This window comes from Rhopalosiphum padi, chromosome 1, assembly GCF_020882245.1.
Source record: "Rhopalosiphum padi isolate XX-2018 chromosome 1, ASM2088224v1, whole genome shotgun sequence".
Lineage (NCBI taxonomy): Eukaryota > Metazoa > Arthropoda > Insecta > Hemiptera > Aphididae > Rhopalosiphum > Rhopalosiphum padi.
The window spans coordinates 40,484,708-40,502,111 of NC_083597.1; the positions used below are offsets into that span (position 1 = coordinate 40,484,708).

Below are 17,404 nucleotides of genomic sequence, written 5' to 3' on the forward strand. Positions count from 1 at the left end.
TTGTGGTAGTAAACTTTGATATATTAAAAAGTTTTTCAAAAAACAACATGAATATTTAATGAAAATTGTTTTTTATAGATTTAATCATAATATACTAAATTAGACTATAGCCGTATACACAATTGTATGACTTCTGAAATATTCAGTACTATACAATTTAAAAAAAATGTATTTATAATATTAATATAGAATTATTTAACAAGAATATAATTTTAAGAATTATGACTATTATTGGTTGTTAAATGTGAATAGATATGCATAGTTAATCTAAAAATACAATTTTTAATATTATACTCATTTCAATTGTAATTTTGGATTGAGGTATCATATCTTATTAATTATTATTATATAAATATTGACATACATTTTACTTGATACAATATAATATATTATAAATATAAATTAATAATAAATGAATTTAAAGACAAGATGGTTTACAATTGTTCAATTATAATATAGATAATTATAGCGATAAAAAAAAAAAATAATGACACTTACTATTCTTATTCTCAAAAATACTTATAAAATAATATATTATTTCAATAAGCTGGTTGTTTTTTTCATTCGCTTAAGTACACCAAAATAACCACATATGTTTGCTAACAAACAAAATGTAAGCATTGTCATTATGTCAAAACACAAATCACTGCTTATAAAACCGTATTTATTTAAAACTGCTTTGCCGTTGTCCAAACAATTAGCAACATCAGTACATGCTATAAAAATTAAAAATAATTTAAATAGTAAGATAACCTGCATTTTCTCAATAGTGGCATATTTACAGGAAAAGTGGCTGATTCCCACAATCGGCACAATCCCTACCCCCCCTTTTTTTAAATATTGTAATAGTTTATTAATGTGCATATAACACTTCATGCATCATGCCTACTCGTAATTATAATTAAATAAAAAAAATCATCATTAATATTGAATAATATGCTATGCCTTTGAAATACACCACTAGTTCCCAGATAAATGATTAAATAAATGCTTACGTAATGATGTAATTCTCTCCCAAAACAGAGTAGACACTGTTTCACAACCAAGGAAAAATAATGACAGATATCTTAATGAGTACAACACTTTTGGTAATGACCTGATAACACATAACCATATTTAATAAACACTTAAATAAACTATAATATCTTATTATTAAAATTTACCTGAATGATAGATAAGCACCACTAAGAGGCAATGCTAAGTACTCGTAAACTGTTGAAAATACAACAGCTTCCTCTACGCGACTAAAGTACGCTGACAACAGACTTCCTAAAATAATAATACTATTATAATTTTGTACACATAATATTATTGCGTTCCATAATTTATTATACAATATTAACCACTAATTTATTTAATGTTAAACAATAATTAAATAATTAATTTAATTTAATTACCATATGAAACAGATGCAAATGTGACTATCGTGAATACAAATAATTGCATATAAACCCAATTGACACCAACAATCCAAAACACAACAATGCAGAAGATTATTGTCTTTATAAATGCCCAAATATACTGTACATAAATACAATTGTATCACAGTTAAAAACTCAAAATAAGTTATTCATTTTGCTTACTAATATTATTAATTCAGACACATAGTATGCACTTAAAGAATATATTTTATTGCTGACTTCTCGATGGGCAACTGAAAACTTAATTTGATGTGTGGCGATGGCTGAATAACTGAACTGGAACACTGTGTTAATAACTAAGCATAACCAAAATCCTTGCCAATTTTGAACTGCTTTTGTATCAAATTGTAAGTTTGCATAAGGACTAGAAGTAATGATACCTAAAAACTATAATATGAATATAAATTGTTTTATTCATAAAAATTAAGCAATATACTGTATTACTGTAAAATGTTAATATTTAAATTTTACCATTAATGTTCCAAACTCTAATAACTTTTCTTTGTAATTTCTTATGAAACATATGATTGATCTATACAGCAGAAGCAATAATTGAGATATCCAGCTAAGCTTTTGTCTAAGATCCAAAACAAAAATCTTAAAAACTTTCACTAAAAATTTAAAACAGAGACTTACGTTTGTAAATGATGTCCATATTCTGACTGAACCTAAAGTTATAATATTTTATTATTGAATTTAGTGTATTCTAGGGCTCGGAAGTTGATGAGATATAAAAACATTAAATAGTGATAAAAAATATGTATTAGACCTAAAATACACACAAATTTCCTTAAAAAATGATTTAATGATCTAAGAATTCAAAAATTGAAAAAAAATGTATCAAATATAAACACCAGCATCCGAATACCTACTTGAATATAGAGTCTATTAACTAAAGTTGTTAGGTCTATGGTATTAAGTTTAAAATTAAAAAAAGACAAAATATTTTTATTTATAGTTTCAAAAGGTATTGTATTTAAGTAATGATTTATACATTAGTGAATTTGCTCTCAGTTAATGGAAAATGTATGAAATAACCTGGAAATCTAAGTAAAAATTAATTATTTAGATTTACTTGTTGTTAAAACAGATTTCTAGCTAGAAAAATAGTCTAATTTATATTCCAGAAAATGAATTATAAATTGATCAACTTCCGAAATCTATTTATTAAAAATAATTAATGTCAACATACATCCTTATTGAATGAATTAAACTTAATGTCCATTTGTGCTACATTAGAAGAAAGTTCACACATATTATTGACATTATTTCTATCCAACACTCCATCTGAATTCAAAACTGATATGATAAAATCAGCTTTGTTATATGTAGCAGGACAAATATAACCATACCTATTAATCATTTAAGCTAATTATTTCATGTCAAATTAATTTTATAAATATTATTTTAAGATTATACTTTTGGAAAAAATTATTGACTAATGACACTGATCCTTGATAAGCTAACCGACCATTAGTTAAAAGAATGACTTCTTGAAACTGATCAAACAAACCAGATGCAGGCTGATGTATGGTGCATATGACAATTTTTCCACTTTGTGCTACTCTTCTTAATGTGTTTACTATATGTGCAGCAGAGTAACTATCTAATCCAGTAGTTATTTCATCACAAAATAGAATTGGTGGATCATTTATAAGCTGAACGGCCAGAGCTACTTTTTTTCGTTCTCCGCCAGATAAATAACACAGCCGTGAGTTAAGAATTTTATTCAAACCTAAGTCGGCTGAAAGATAATTTATGCGTTCCTTGATTACTTTGTCAGTTGCGGCTCGATCCATTTTTAATCTAGCCTGAAAAAATATTTTATATATTATTCCCATAGTGCATTAATATAAGTATAATAAATAAATAAGAAATACCCACCATTAACTTAAGTTCTTCCAAAACAGTTAATTGGACGAAACTTACATCTTCTTGAGCAACAAAACCAGATATTTTAATCATGATATCTTCAGATACTGAACGTCCATTTAATAAAAGTTCTCCATTAAAATTTCCTTTAATAATAATATTATAACATTTATAACAATATTGTGAATTAATAGTAATTTGAATTATAGAATACAGTTGATGTATGATTTAATTAAAAAGTATATTATAATAGGTATTAGCCATTATGCATCAAAAACTTTTTTATATCTTGCTTTAGGCTTCAACATTTTTAAATCATGTTCTGGATTAAAAATGTACATAGGTAATTAAATTGATATATTCATGAATAATATCTATTGTTCTTGGATTTCAATTATTAGTTTTATTTTTCTCTTATATGGACCAACCTTTTGTTCGATGACTTATTGTAGACATTAGTGTCGTCTTTCCCGAACCACTAGATTAAAAAGAATACAATTTAATAAAAACCTATGTTTATACATAATTAAGTGTTTAAAATTGTATTTAATAATTACCAACCTTGGACCCATAATTCCCAAAAGAGTGCCACATTCAACATTACCACTAACTGAAAATATTTTATTAGTTATTGTCTAATTATAGTATAATATATTGCACATTATTATATTAAGTAAAAATGTTAAAATATTAACTGTGATATTTTAAAAATATGCCTAGGTACAAGAGATTAAGTATCTAAATCTTTAATATTAAAGGATTAGATGGATAGATAATAGAACCATAATTTATTTGATAATCATTTGTGAATCATTGATTTTAAAGGTTAATTATTTAGATAAATGGTATTGCTGTTGCTTAATTCAAATTAATTATTTATTCTATGTTTTAGTATTAAACTATGAATCACTGAATCAGAGTGCTTTGATTTTAGTATACTAATAGTTTAAATCAGAGGTTCCCAAACTTTTTTCCTTATAGACTATGTGCCAATTTTTTCAATTTGTCTACATCGGTTCTCAAACTGTGTTCTGTAGAACCCTAGAGCTCTGCGAGAGTAGTCTAGGGACTCAAAAGCTCCATGGGCATATCTGTATTAATTAAATTCAAATTATTATTGTATTTCTTAATTATTGTTGTCTCAAATAGACATTTCTAATTTTTGTGGCGCCGTAAATTATTTTAGGAACAATAAAGGGCTCTGCGAACAAAATGTTTGAGAACTGCTATCGTAGACCCTTAAAATTGAATTTTTACAAATTCATCTAGGTGTTATTTTTATAGCTTTCACAGAGCTGCTCACTTGAATAGGGTTTATTTTAAAGTGCATTTTTTTTTTTTTAATGAATAACATGTTAAGTTTATTTTTATTCATACCTTTATTTCTTTAATTTTTTTAATAATTAAAATGACAGGAAATGCAAATTAAATTAAATTACAATATATGCATTTTTAACTTAATAACTCTCGTGGACCGCTATTTAAAATTTAAACCTCTTTAACTCCCAAGTTTTCTTTTTCGTTGATATAGACCCCAGAATCTTTGGTTTGAATGAACATTTTTTCCATTAATAACCAGGGGACAGTTTCAAATAGTTAGTTTGAATGTTAACCATTTAAAATTCTTTGATTGTGTTAGGAAAAGAGTAAAACAATCATCTAGAAAAAAAACTTTCAACTCAACTAAAAGTAGGTATTACTGTATTAGTTAAATCACAATATAATGGGTGTACAATAGGAATCTTTTTTAATGAAAGATTTTATCTAAAAAAAACAGACAAGAGGTCAGTACTCTGTTTAGCACTCAGATCTAAAAGATAAAAAGGTCTTAAAATAGCTTCAAATTAAACATTTATAATATATAAATATCTTAATTATTTTATTTGTTAAAATGAAAATAAAATTATGTATGGTTAAGAATTCATTAGAAACAATATTGTTGAATGTACAATTTTTCTATCTTACCATTGTTTAAAATTTGCTTTGTTACAACCTCACTACTACCAATCAGTTTAGGAATTTTCTTTACAACTGTTACACTTAATTGTTTCCATGACAGTACCAAATCCCGTTTAAATAATGGGGAAGAATTATCATCCTCTTCTTCGGCAGTGCTATTCCATGCCTTCCACATTTCATTGTATCTCAAATCCAACACTCTTTTCTGTATACAAATATATCACATAAATTTATTGAAGTGATTAAATTAAAATCTATAATTTAAAATTAACTACTCACAGTCGCCATGGTGAAGCAAACAGCACTTACTAAAAGCGGTAATATAGTATGAATAAATCATGTTTGTACTTTTTTTGGTATATCGCTAAAACTTATCAGCCTGATGACCTCAGATTTTAATAGTGATCTTTAGGTTCATGGATGTTTATATTTCAAATTTTGAGCTCTTTTCATCTGTACATAACTGCTGTAGTAGTACTGTCTATCAACGTTTTAATTTCACTTTTTTTTTGAAACTACATATACATAGGTAGATTTTACTTATTAGGTTTGAAAACCATAATCATATTTCCAGAATACCCATAATTCCCAACATAAGTACACACTCTACATCATTATATGATGTACATCAACGAATTTGTAGACTATAGAATAACCTTTCACCTACAAAGATAACTCAATATTTTTATTCTAGTAATAAATTATAATTAGTTATTTTATTATCACAGGCTTATATAGACATTAAATATTATGTTATATTAATTATTAAAATGAATTATTATACAAAACTCACAATATAAATAATTATAATGAAAACCTATAATCAGGTTTATACAACAGAAAATATATAGTTATATAATCATTGGTACTTTTTTATTATACAAGATTACCTTGTCTTGTGAAACATCACAATACTGTTATCCAAGACTACTTATTTTATTTTTAACAAGTTATATTTAATTATTTATATAGTGCTTTAATATGTAAATGATTTAATGATTTATCAGTTATTAAAATACCCTAGTTTACCTATTTACAATATCAACAAATGTACAACAAATCAATAAATAATGTAAAAAATTAGATACTGGGTGTCTAGAACAAATAGAAAATGTTTTAAATATGCATATAAATAATGTAAAACGTTTCTATACTTTCTAGACCCTTGTATAGTAGATTAAATTATGATTATGATAATGCACAAATACATTATTAAATATTATTCTTTGAATAATTCATCTATACTACGTTGTTTTGTTTGAAACCATATTTGTAGGTGATAGTTTTGATGTCTGTTCTGAATCTCCAATTGATATAACTACAGAGTCTCTTCTTTCAGATTCAATGTTATCCATTCTTGGTGCATCTTTATTAGTATCAACTAATCGGCTATTAAGAGCCTTTAAGGCTAACAACCTATAAAAACATAAACAAATTATAAAAAGGTAAGTTATAATTATAAGGTATACTATGATAACAATTTAAGTACAAAAATTATTTATAAATCATATTAAACTTAGTATTGAGAGTTTTGAGAATTTGATGCATTACCATATGAGTCAATATTACTTATAAGAAGCTGTAAATTCAAAATTTGGGTCGACACATATTATTCTTCATAATAATATATCCATCTCAAATTTAAACATTTATTGTTGCTTATTTTTTCATATTTTACAAATATTTTAGTAATTGCACATATTAAGGCCCTATGTATATAGTATATACCAAGTGACTATCTTTCAATCTCTTGAATCTCAAGCCAGTAATGCAAAAAACTGTTTAATGACAACATGTGTAGTACTAGGAGTCATACAATTATCATTTAAAATCAGTTTCCAACTATAGTGTCATGTTTATGTTAATGGATTGAAAATAATATTGTAAAATAGCCAAAATATGTGCAGAACTTCATATTTCAACACATACTCCATTCTATTAAACAACTAATTTAGAACTAATATTCATATAAAATATATATTTATACTCGTATAAGAACAATTTATAAGTGTTAAACTTTTTAATCGCCTAATTTCAAAAAATCTGCTTTGATAATAGAACAATATTTAAATAAAAATAAAAATCAGAAAAGCCACTGCTCTAAATTAGATGTTAAGTATACCTCATATCATTGAGTAGGTCACTGTAATATGAATGTGTTAAATTTGAATTCAATATTAAATCATTGTATATTTTAAAAAATGATTCTGAGCAGCCATCTGTCAATCTACATTTTTAAAAATATTTTATAAATATTATATAATATTTAAAAATAAATAATATATTTAGATTGCTACAAATAATAAAAAATATAGAATTATTTCTAAAAAATGATATTATATAATATCATATCATTCCACATAGTATACGGATTAAAACACAATAAAATAGTAGATTTCAATTTCAAATAAAAACTTTAAATTTTTTATCAGATGGGATTATATAAATTGTTTTTAAAAACACAAACACTGTTTTGCTTTATTTTTTGTTGCTGTGTGGACCCAGCCTTACTTTCTGTTATTAATTTATAAATTAATACTGGTGTATATTAATTATAAAATCATATAGAGATATAAAATAACTAAAAATAATTTAAATAATTTATTAATAAAAAATAATTATTTTGTTTTTATGTTATTCAAGTTAGGTACCTATATAAAATTGTTATTTTTAGTTAAATTAAATAAAGTATAAAATTAATTAAGATTCGCTTACTTTCTTCTGTCCATATCATGTGATCGAATACCAGGCAAGGCGACAGTAATACCGGTAGGCGCACTAGCAATATCAACTCTACGTACAGTTTTTCTGCATATACCAGCTTTTACAAAAATGCTGTATACTGAATTTGACAATACTGAAATTGGTGGTTGGACAATAACTGGGAAAAAACTAAAAAAATATCAAGTTAAAAATGTACACAGGTAGATAATGTGGTATTTACCTTGCAAAAGTAAAATTGTCAGCCATATCACCTCTTGTGCCATTTGTGTGTCTCTGATAAAACCTCAAGTACGTCCAACTTGTCAAAACTCCACTGATGACCATTGTTGGTTTGGTGCCATCGACAAAGCCGATGAACCAGAGGACGAGTGCAATGAATATCGTGAACAAAGGTACATTGCGGTTGGTAATGCGACCAGCCGGCGTGTCCAGCACAGTGCTATCAGGCATGATCTGTTTGACGGCCACAGTCACACCAGCTAGATATCCTGCCAAGCCGCGCACGTGCACAGAGAACAACAATTCTGGATCCCAGGTGCACATGTAAAGGATATAATAGAACACTGCGCATGACAACGCCACTCCTACGTTGACGATGGCAAAGAACACGAGCACTTGCAGTTCACCCCACAGGGGTTCGATGAGTTTGCTGCACACTGCCACCATAGCAATGTCGAGCAGCACTTGCCACAGGTGTGTCTCGAAGAAACAGAACGTGAATGGTGTCCATAGCCAGAACGACGGCGGAAACAAGTAACCGGGTGTCACACCGAACACCGTCGAGCTCTTGGACCAAAACGAGAAGAAATAGCACACCGACAACATGCACGATATGATTTTGATACACAGCCCCGTGTTGTTGAATAGCAGTTCGGTGTTTTGCTTGATGTGCGGTAAATTTTTACGTACTTTGTTTAAAACTGACATGGCGGTATTGGCAGTGACACGCATAAGTTCCAAAAACAAATATCAATTCGTACACGCACGTACTTTCATCGTATTATATTAATCGAGTTCGGAGCTCCACAGTATTGCATGGTAAACCATATTAACTATATTACTATAATACGTATCTGATATCAGAGAATTTATCAAAAAATAATAATCGTAATGATAACAATATGTTTTCTTTACGGGCGATGATAATATCTCGGTAATCTATCCGTGGTATCAAGGTGAATTCAATAGTTATTTTTAAAATCCTCTTATCACTTATCAGTCAACTTTGTATAAGTCTTATCATCACAAATTCACAACTAAAAATTATAGACACGAACTTAGAGATCATAACAATATACAATAATCACAATCTTATGTAAGACCGTGACAATAATATGCATTGTAAATTAGTACAGCCGCCCACTCAAAAAAAAAAACGTCCCGTAATGAGTCGCACGATTAAACGGCCACAGGACTGCGCTGCGGTCGCAAAAGTTGCTATCTTAACCCGCGTAATTTAAGGATTATATTTATTATTATTCATGGTTTTAGCTCGTTTCAAAAAATAAATGCATTATTTTGAACCGTGACCTATTATACATTTTATAGTTCGTAGAATTACAACGCGCTTCCCACCGACGAAGACGTTTTTTCGTGGTGTGGCGAAGTGTCAAGCGCGTTTTGTTGGGCGTGTGTTGCGCCCGGTGCGAATAGCGTTCGAGCTTGCCCCCTAAGCCGAAGTCATCGGGACAGGTCAACAACGGTGAAAGGACCGAGGGATACTAGAAAGCGCAGGACGGTGTCCGGCGGTATGTCACCCGCTGTCCAGTCCGATATATATATTTTTTTAATTTTTAGCTACTTTGACAACTTTTTCTTATTTACCTATATTTTTTTTGTATTTGTAATTTCTAAATTAAGCCACTTTGACAACTTTTTTCTCAAAACATATTTTTTTGGCCTAAAACATAAATTATTTAATATTTTTTTTTTTGTTTTGTATAAAAGCCGGTGAAAAGTTTTTTTCTTAACACATTTAGTTTTTTTTTTGTTTTTCTTTATACTAAATTTTGTGTCACATTAGGTCACCTGATTTTTTTCACACAAATAATTATTCTGAAATTTAAAATGTATTTTTCTGCTTGAGTCAGTAAGCAGTGTTTTTTTTATATATTTGTTAAAAATGTTAATAAAATGTCTGTTTATACAAAAAATTATTGTTTCTTCTTTTTTTTATTGTCGAGTATATAATAATATTTAAATGATGTTATCTAATTAGTAATTAACGAAACAATGAGTAATAAAATCGTTAATATATAATATTTAAAATTTAAATACAACAGAAGATTTGTTTGAATGTTTCAATAAATACTTGAAACATCGTATACATATTAAACGCGTGAATTATTAATATAATATGTATTATGTCGAACATGAATGTCACTAGTCAAATCTTACACAATATAATAAATAAATTCAAAATTGTATTTTACATAGCTATGTCGAAAAATCAATATTTTTTGGAAGCATTTTGGAGAAGGTTTGAACCCTCAAACCCTCCTGTATACTTATTACTTGCCCGTTCTGATACTATATTTTCTAAAATTGTCTTCAGTTATATTGTAAACTATAATCTGAACAAATTATAAAACAAATTAATACAAGTACTGTACCTACTAGGGAATCACTTTTTGCCGTGATGCGAATTTCGACAGTATTGTAATTGTTGGTCGTTTTAGGTAAATATAATATATATCTATGCCGAGAGAAAAATGTAATAAATTTGTGTAGTGTATCACATAAATAGTGTCAATGGACTACGTATGAGGTATGAGTCAAGAATATAATTGTATATTTACATATGCATAATATAGTTTTTAAATCATAAATATTGATTGAAATATTTACTCTTTGAGCTATATTTATTATTTTCCATGCGAATTTGAAAATATTTGAAAATTCAAACTAGTTGTTATGAAAGTCTATGTAAATTAAATCAATATACAAATAAATAAAACACTCTCACAATAAAATATATTTATTCAAATAAAGGTAAGTACATAGAATTTAATAGATTTCAAATTTGTGAACCAGAAGTTAGTAAGTTCAACTTTATGAAGCTAATAATAATTACATATTTTATGTAGAATATTATAAACTATAATGTTTAATGGATTAAAATAGAAAATAAATTACATAAATTATGGATTTTTAAAACCAACATAATATAATTTGTTTTCTTCAGGATAACGTTTAGGAATTTTTTTAATCGTATATGACGAAATAGTAACTCTATTCTTTATAGTATAAAATAAATACATCAAAAAATAAATTATTACATTTTTAACCTACTATTAGATTATTTCTATATCACTATCGAAAATCAATTTACTTATCTCTATTAGAGTTGGGCAAAATATTATCTAGATATTATTCGAATAAAAATGTAATTGTGTAATTTTCAAACATAATGCTAATACAAAATACAAATAAAATTTAATTCTTTACTCTTTAGTTTCTTTTTTAGATGGTTCTATATTTGTTTCATTTATAGTATTTTTTTAATTATTTCAAATAAAAGAAGATTTACAATCATGAACATAAAAATATAATGCTAACTATTATTTTTTAATATGTAAATGTTTTAATTACCAAAATACCAACCTTTATGTTGACTAAGATAAAATTACTGAAGTTATTCGAATAATTATTTTTTTTAATTAGTCGATTATTTTTATTTTAATAAACTATTACCTAAATAATCATCTAAATCAAATTTTAATTGAAGCAAATATAATATCACCATGTTTTATTTTCTATAGTAGCTGATAGCATTGATTTTAGAATATATTCTAAAATCAATGCTGATAGTAAACTTCTTTTTAGAGGATGAAATGTTGCTACAAAAATTAATTGTAGATTATGATTGTAAGATTCAACTGTTATATTTATGCCGAACTAAAAACCACGAAATAAATTATGAGTTTGATCTATGGAACCTGTCAAAGAGTAATGAAAAGAACAAAAACATTAAAGAATAATAAATATCCCAATGTTTATTTATAGAAATCAAATATTAATAATCATTTATAGTGGTCAGCACTCAGCAATCAGCATTGATGTGCGAAGAAAATTCTGATTTATTAGTGAATAAATTTCTTTTTATTTTAATATATTATTTTGCTAATATTCATGAATGGACTGACGAGAACAATATAAATGTGAAAAACTGACGGTCGAACATGTAAAAAGTAAATTTTGGATAAATACAACATACGGAGTTACTGAGTTAGTTCTTAATTTCTGATGATGCTTTAAAAAAATTCAAAATTCTAAGGAGACAAGCGAAACATTTTGTACACACCGGGAAACTAGAAACTTACCACAATATGACGCTAAAGTAGGTACATGCCAAAACGTATCCATTTACAGTTCAATGGTATGTGTGTATAATTTATATTAGCAATACTTGACCATAACAATAATACTGAAAAAATACATTAATAGGATAAAAATAGACAGTCGTATTTTCTAAAGCACTATGATGATTCACAGTAAACAATTCTTTCAATAAAACTGAAAATAACTGGAAATATGATATAATGTTAAAAATTATTGACGAAGCTAAAAAAGAAATTTCACCATAATACAATTTAAAAATATAGTGATTCCAATATCCCAAAAATATTTAATGAACACCTCACCTTATGAAAAAATAAAATCGAAAAAATATTCAATATTTACCTAAATATATATAATAATAATATTACTTATGAATTACGATAGTTATAATAATTCAATTACATATAATTTTTTATATTTTTGTTTGAATTTATATATTTTTTTGTGAGGTTCTTTTTAGATTTATTTAAGATCTTAATAATAATTAATAAAAAACACATTAGTTTAAACTTTAAGCAACAGAATATAATAGTATTGTATCATTTGTATCTATATTCTATTTTGTATAGTTACATTTTTTAATCTTTCCTATAAACTAACGAAGCTATGCCGCTATGGAAAATACAAACATTTAAATAAATTGATAACATATTTATAAAAGTATTTTAATAACTTATACCTCAAAATGGCTCAAATCAATTTTGTTCTATGTTTATTGTAATCACGAAAAATAAATACCACTATGTGTATTTTACATTTATAGATACGGTCCGTCGGACGGTACGATTTTATGATACCATGTATAAAACACGACTTATTTTCCGTTAATAACATTTAGACTAGGTACCAAAGTACCAAAATTATTCTTTTTAAAGTACCAACCATATTTTTATACAATAAAAACGGTTTTTTATTGATTATATAAAAAAGTATATTATTTAATTATTATATATTATTATACATAGGTATATAATCAATGATATAACATATTACAATACTAAATCAAATAATATTTTGACTTAACTACCATAAGTTTAACATAGATATTGTGCTAAATATAGCAATAGTCATCTTATTACGCGATTAATTGATAGGAGAAAATAAAAAAAATACTTATGAAATGTACACATATGTGCACGTGTATGAATCCGTAATTTTACGAGCTATATAGTATTAGCTTTTTTTTTTTATATTCTTTAGTGTTGTACATAATAATTATTATATTTTCTAAATGTATTATACTTTATTCATTATTGGTCATTATACCACACTCAAATTTGTAAAAGGGCTGGACCCGTTGAATTCAAAAAAAAAAATAAAATAAATATAATAGGTTACATTTCAAAATAATGCATACGTTTTTCAAAAATCACAAAAAACATGAATAATCCATATACTACGCAGGTTAAAGTAGCAACCTTTGTGAACTAAGCTCAGCTTGTGCCGTTTAATCATGTGACTCAAAACGGGTGAGATTAGTCTCCTTATTATAGCCTTCATAACATGAAAACTAGAAAGAGGACGCCGAACCCAGCCCCTTAGATCATATACATATATACTAGTAACTTAACCACAAAGTCGGAGCGAAAAAATATAGACCGGATTTATTGCATTCACTAGAATGCAAACCGGACAGTAATTATGTCATTTTTTACATATTCTAATGCATAGGAAATGTTCAGTTATTTATTATTATAATATAAATGGAGACATATTTTATGATAATGAATATTTTTTTTAGACTAAATTGTCGTCAGAACTAATATAAGTTTCCAAGTTACTGCAACGAATATTTTAGTTTGAGAATATAATATAAGTAACCTCGTTTTTAATTTAAAAGTAAGATTTTATTTTATTAATTATACGATAAAAAAGACTTCTTTTTACTATCGTTTCCGGTGTTTTCGGAAATAATTCTAAATTTATAGACGCTACGCCGTCATTGTTATCAACTTTTGTCTGGATGGAGATCAATTTCTTTGGCAGTCTGGATACTGTTGGGTTTATTGTATTTTTCCAATTGTCCTGGTTGAATATGGAACAATAAATAACCATTAACATCACGTATACCATTTTAATCATCTCCGACATATCATCAAACAGTTTTAGGGACCACATTTTTATCACAGGCAAAAATCGATTAAACATGTGCCTGATCTCTAATAGGTTTTCTAATTTTATGTCCGGAATTTTAATTATTTCCGTTTCGATTGCTTTTGAAATTTGGGGTGTTATGCTATCTGTATCTGTCATGTTACTTTCATTGTCATCAACGTCTGCACTATTATTGATGTCCGCAGAATTTGCTGCAGTATCTCTTAATACATTTTTGGACGCTTTCTTTGTAATTAATCGTTTAATTTCTTCCTTTACGTCATTAATTTCGTTATTTTCAAGTTTGTGTTCATCGCGAGGTACTGGTTTATATTTACCACGAATAGTAGTTGATTTTTCTAGCCATAAGATCGCGTTATTTAGTTCTACTTGTTCAACCTGATAAGTTTTATTGATTTTGTGTTTTAGATGTTGCGTTTCCGTCAAACATTTTTGTAAACTATTTAACGTTTCTTCGAGTGGTATAAATTTTTTAATTTTATAAAGTTCGTTGATTAGTTTTTTTAACTTGTCCTCAAGAGGCATACTTTCAAAGTATATTACTTCCGGTATACAGGTCTCCTCTGATTCGATTTTTATCACATTGTTAGGCTCTATCTTCAATTTTCGTTTCACCACAATGAAAATAATAAAAAGGAATGGCGCTAAGATTAAGCCATTTTTATAAAAATCTATTGTAAATAAAAACATTATTAACACGTATTTGCCGACTGCACTCAAATCAAAATATTATTATGTATGATTTATGAATTTTATTTTGAATTTTGAATAGTATTAGTTTGTATATTATAATATACAATATTTTAACCATTATAGGTATTAAGTACACTATATAATATATAGATATTAGATAATATAGAAATAATATTGAATAAATAATAATGACATAACTATGACGATAAAACATTGTTGTTAAATTTCAGCTGATTAAAGAAGATAATGAATAAAGGTATCGAGTAAATTATAATAGTTATTATATCTATAATCATTATATTACACAACAAAAAAAAACAACAATGCCTGTTTATAAAATATTAATTTTTTTTATAAAAATTGATCATCAAGTTATAATGAGTAGTGACTAATGAGTTATCAATATTCGACATACGTATTATATCTAAATGTATTATATCTAATATATTTGTATATACAGTATATAATATAATATTTAGATTTTAGATATTATGTGAGGTTCGTAAGTTAACTTGGCCTTTTAGTTTTACCAGTTAAAGTAAATCACTAAAAATTTTACTATTTTTTCACCAACAAATTATATCAGAATCATCTCAATATAAAAAAAAGATCTAACGATAACAGTAAATTTAACGTAAAAAATATGATTTGTTTAAACAATTAATAAAAAAAGGAAAATAAGTTAAACTTTAAAGGTTCTACTACTGAATGGTCTCTTTGGTCCTCATTACGTATTTTATTTCATTATTCTTGAATCTCATCCATATAATATGTTACTTATTGTTTTTTTATGTATAACAGATTGTAAATATATTTTAATAAAAAAAAGTAATCAAGTCTATGAAAATAAAAGTTATGTATATGTATTAAATTAAATTAAAATAATTGAATACAATACTGGTCCATGATGGTTCTATGAATTATTTAACAACTTATAAATAGCTTTTATAAAACTGCTATAGCGTCATTATTATCCACGCAGTACCGGATTTGATTTGTGTTCTTGGGGGGAGGCAATTTCCTTTTGTTGCAAAATTCTTCTTTCAACTTTTTATCCATTTATGATGGTAACTTATGATGTCTAGACTCTAGGGGGGGGAGGGACATGGCTCCTATAAGCCCCCTAGACACCACGCCAGTACTATCTACGTAAGTAAAATATTACATACGAGTATGTTGTAGATTGTAGTATTAAATAAATTTCATACAATTAAAATATTCAAAAATCAATGTATTTTTTTCTAATATTTTTATCGGTAAATACCACATTTCTATGCTTGTTAATATATATTATATAAATATAATGTACAGCATACCTATATACCTAGGATTAGGTATATATTAAGAAGTATATTAGTCGCCCATGTATTGTGATCTGTATTCTGTATAAATGTATAATATACATTTAATATACCTACCTACTATTGGAATACAAATATGTATGCAAACGAGTTTTTAAATGTATAAGCTGATGTATTACACGCCTGAATGCCTGATGTATACCATATTGTGTTTGAAAAGCATATTTGATATTCGTGATAATTTACATAAAAAAAAAGTAAATGCGTTGTGACAAAAAAACGCATGAATCAAAATTCGATAAAATAATATGACTTATATGAGTTATGACTGTTGTGAGTAATAAAAACCCCTAAATAGTCGATAGAAAGGTTAGTGTGTACCTAACGCTAACTGTATTTTACGTAATTGATTCATCAAATATTAATTTAAATCCGTTTTAATATAAACCTACTATTATAATTATAATTATAAGAATACATAAACTATAAACAGCATTTACATTATTTTTAAAATAACTATTGGCTTATTTAGTTCATTATTTATTGTTAGAATTAACAATCTGAAGTATTGCTCTTTCAGTATATAATATATAATAATATACATTAAAAATCATTTTGCTGCATTTTTAACTATATTTTCCCATAAATCCTAGTATATACATATTATCATTTTTATTATAAATAAAAAACACAAAAATGTTATCATCAATTTATACAATGTAATAGCTAGGTATACCTGAGCCTGAAGCAGTTGAGGTTCAATGTAAAATGGATACTGCGTCTATACAGTTGGTCATAATAGTCATATCATTATATTATAAACAACAATAATTGAATACAATTAGAGCTTACAACATTTATAAATCGTTAAATTACATTTTCTTAAGTTTCTAAGTTTTTAATGTTTCAACGTAAAACGTTATAACATTTTTAAATATGATAAATAATGTAATAGCTACGTAATAATCGTAATATAAA

General features: G+C 26.4%; 3 protein-coding genes across 3 annotated transcripts; all 3 read right to left on the bottom strand.

The window, feature by feature from the left end:
* LOC132931407 (protein scarlet-like) lies at window positions 1-5,858 on the bottom strand. The gene is made up of 14 exons (XM_060997412.1): window positions 5,532-5,858; window positions 5,259-5,457; window positions 3,855-3,903; window positions 3,722-3,771; window positions 3,306-3,439; window positions 2,841-3,232; window positions 2,614-2,773; window positions 2,058-2,089; window positions 1,893-1,998; window positions 1,584-1,808; window positions 1,398-1,521; window positions 1,164-1,269; window positions 996-1,096; window positions 1-716 (listed from the first exon to the last, which is right to left on the bottom strand). The coding sequence occupies exons 1-14, from the start codon at window positions 5,538-5,540 to the stop codon at window positions 535-537; spliced, it is 1,869 nt and encodes a 622-aa protein (XP_060853395.1). The 5' UTR covers window positions 5,541-5,858; the 3' UTR covers window positions 1-534.
* A 523-nt stretch (window positions 5,859-6,381) lies between these two features.
* LOC132931420 (transmembrane protein 115) lies at window positions 6,382-9,167 on the bottom strand. The gene is made up of 3 exons (XM_060997420.1): window positions 8,197-9,167; window positions 7,968-8,144; window positions 6,382-6,668 (listed from the first exon to the last, which is right to left on the bottom strand). The coding sequence occupies exons 1-3, from the start codon at window positions 8,925-8,927 to the stop codon at window positions 6,497-6,499; spliced, it is 1,080 nt and encodes a 359-aa protein (XP_060853403.1). The 5' UTR covers window positions 8,928-9,167; the 3' UTR covers window positions 6,382-6,496.
* A 2,547-nt stretch (window positions 9,168-11,714) lies between these two features.
* Window positions 11,715-15,122, bottom strand: LOC132925791 (putative autophagy-related protein 11). The gene is made up of 2 exons (XM_060990158.1): window positions 14,205-15,122; window positions 11,715-11,873 (listed from the first exon to the last, which is right to left on the bottom strand). The coding sequence occupies exons 1-2, from the start codon at window positions 15,120-15,122 to the stop codon at window positions 11,715-11,717; spliced, it is 1,077 nt and encodes a 358-aa protein (XP_060846141.1).
* Between the last annotated feature and the right edge of the window lie 2,282 nt (window positions 15,123-17,404).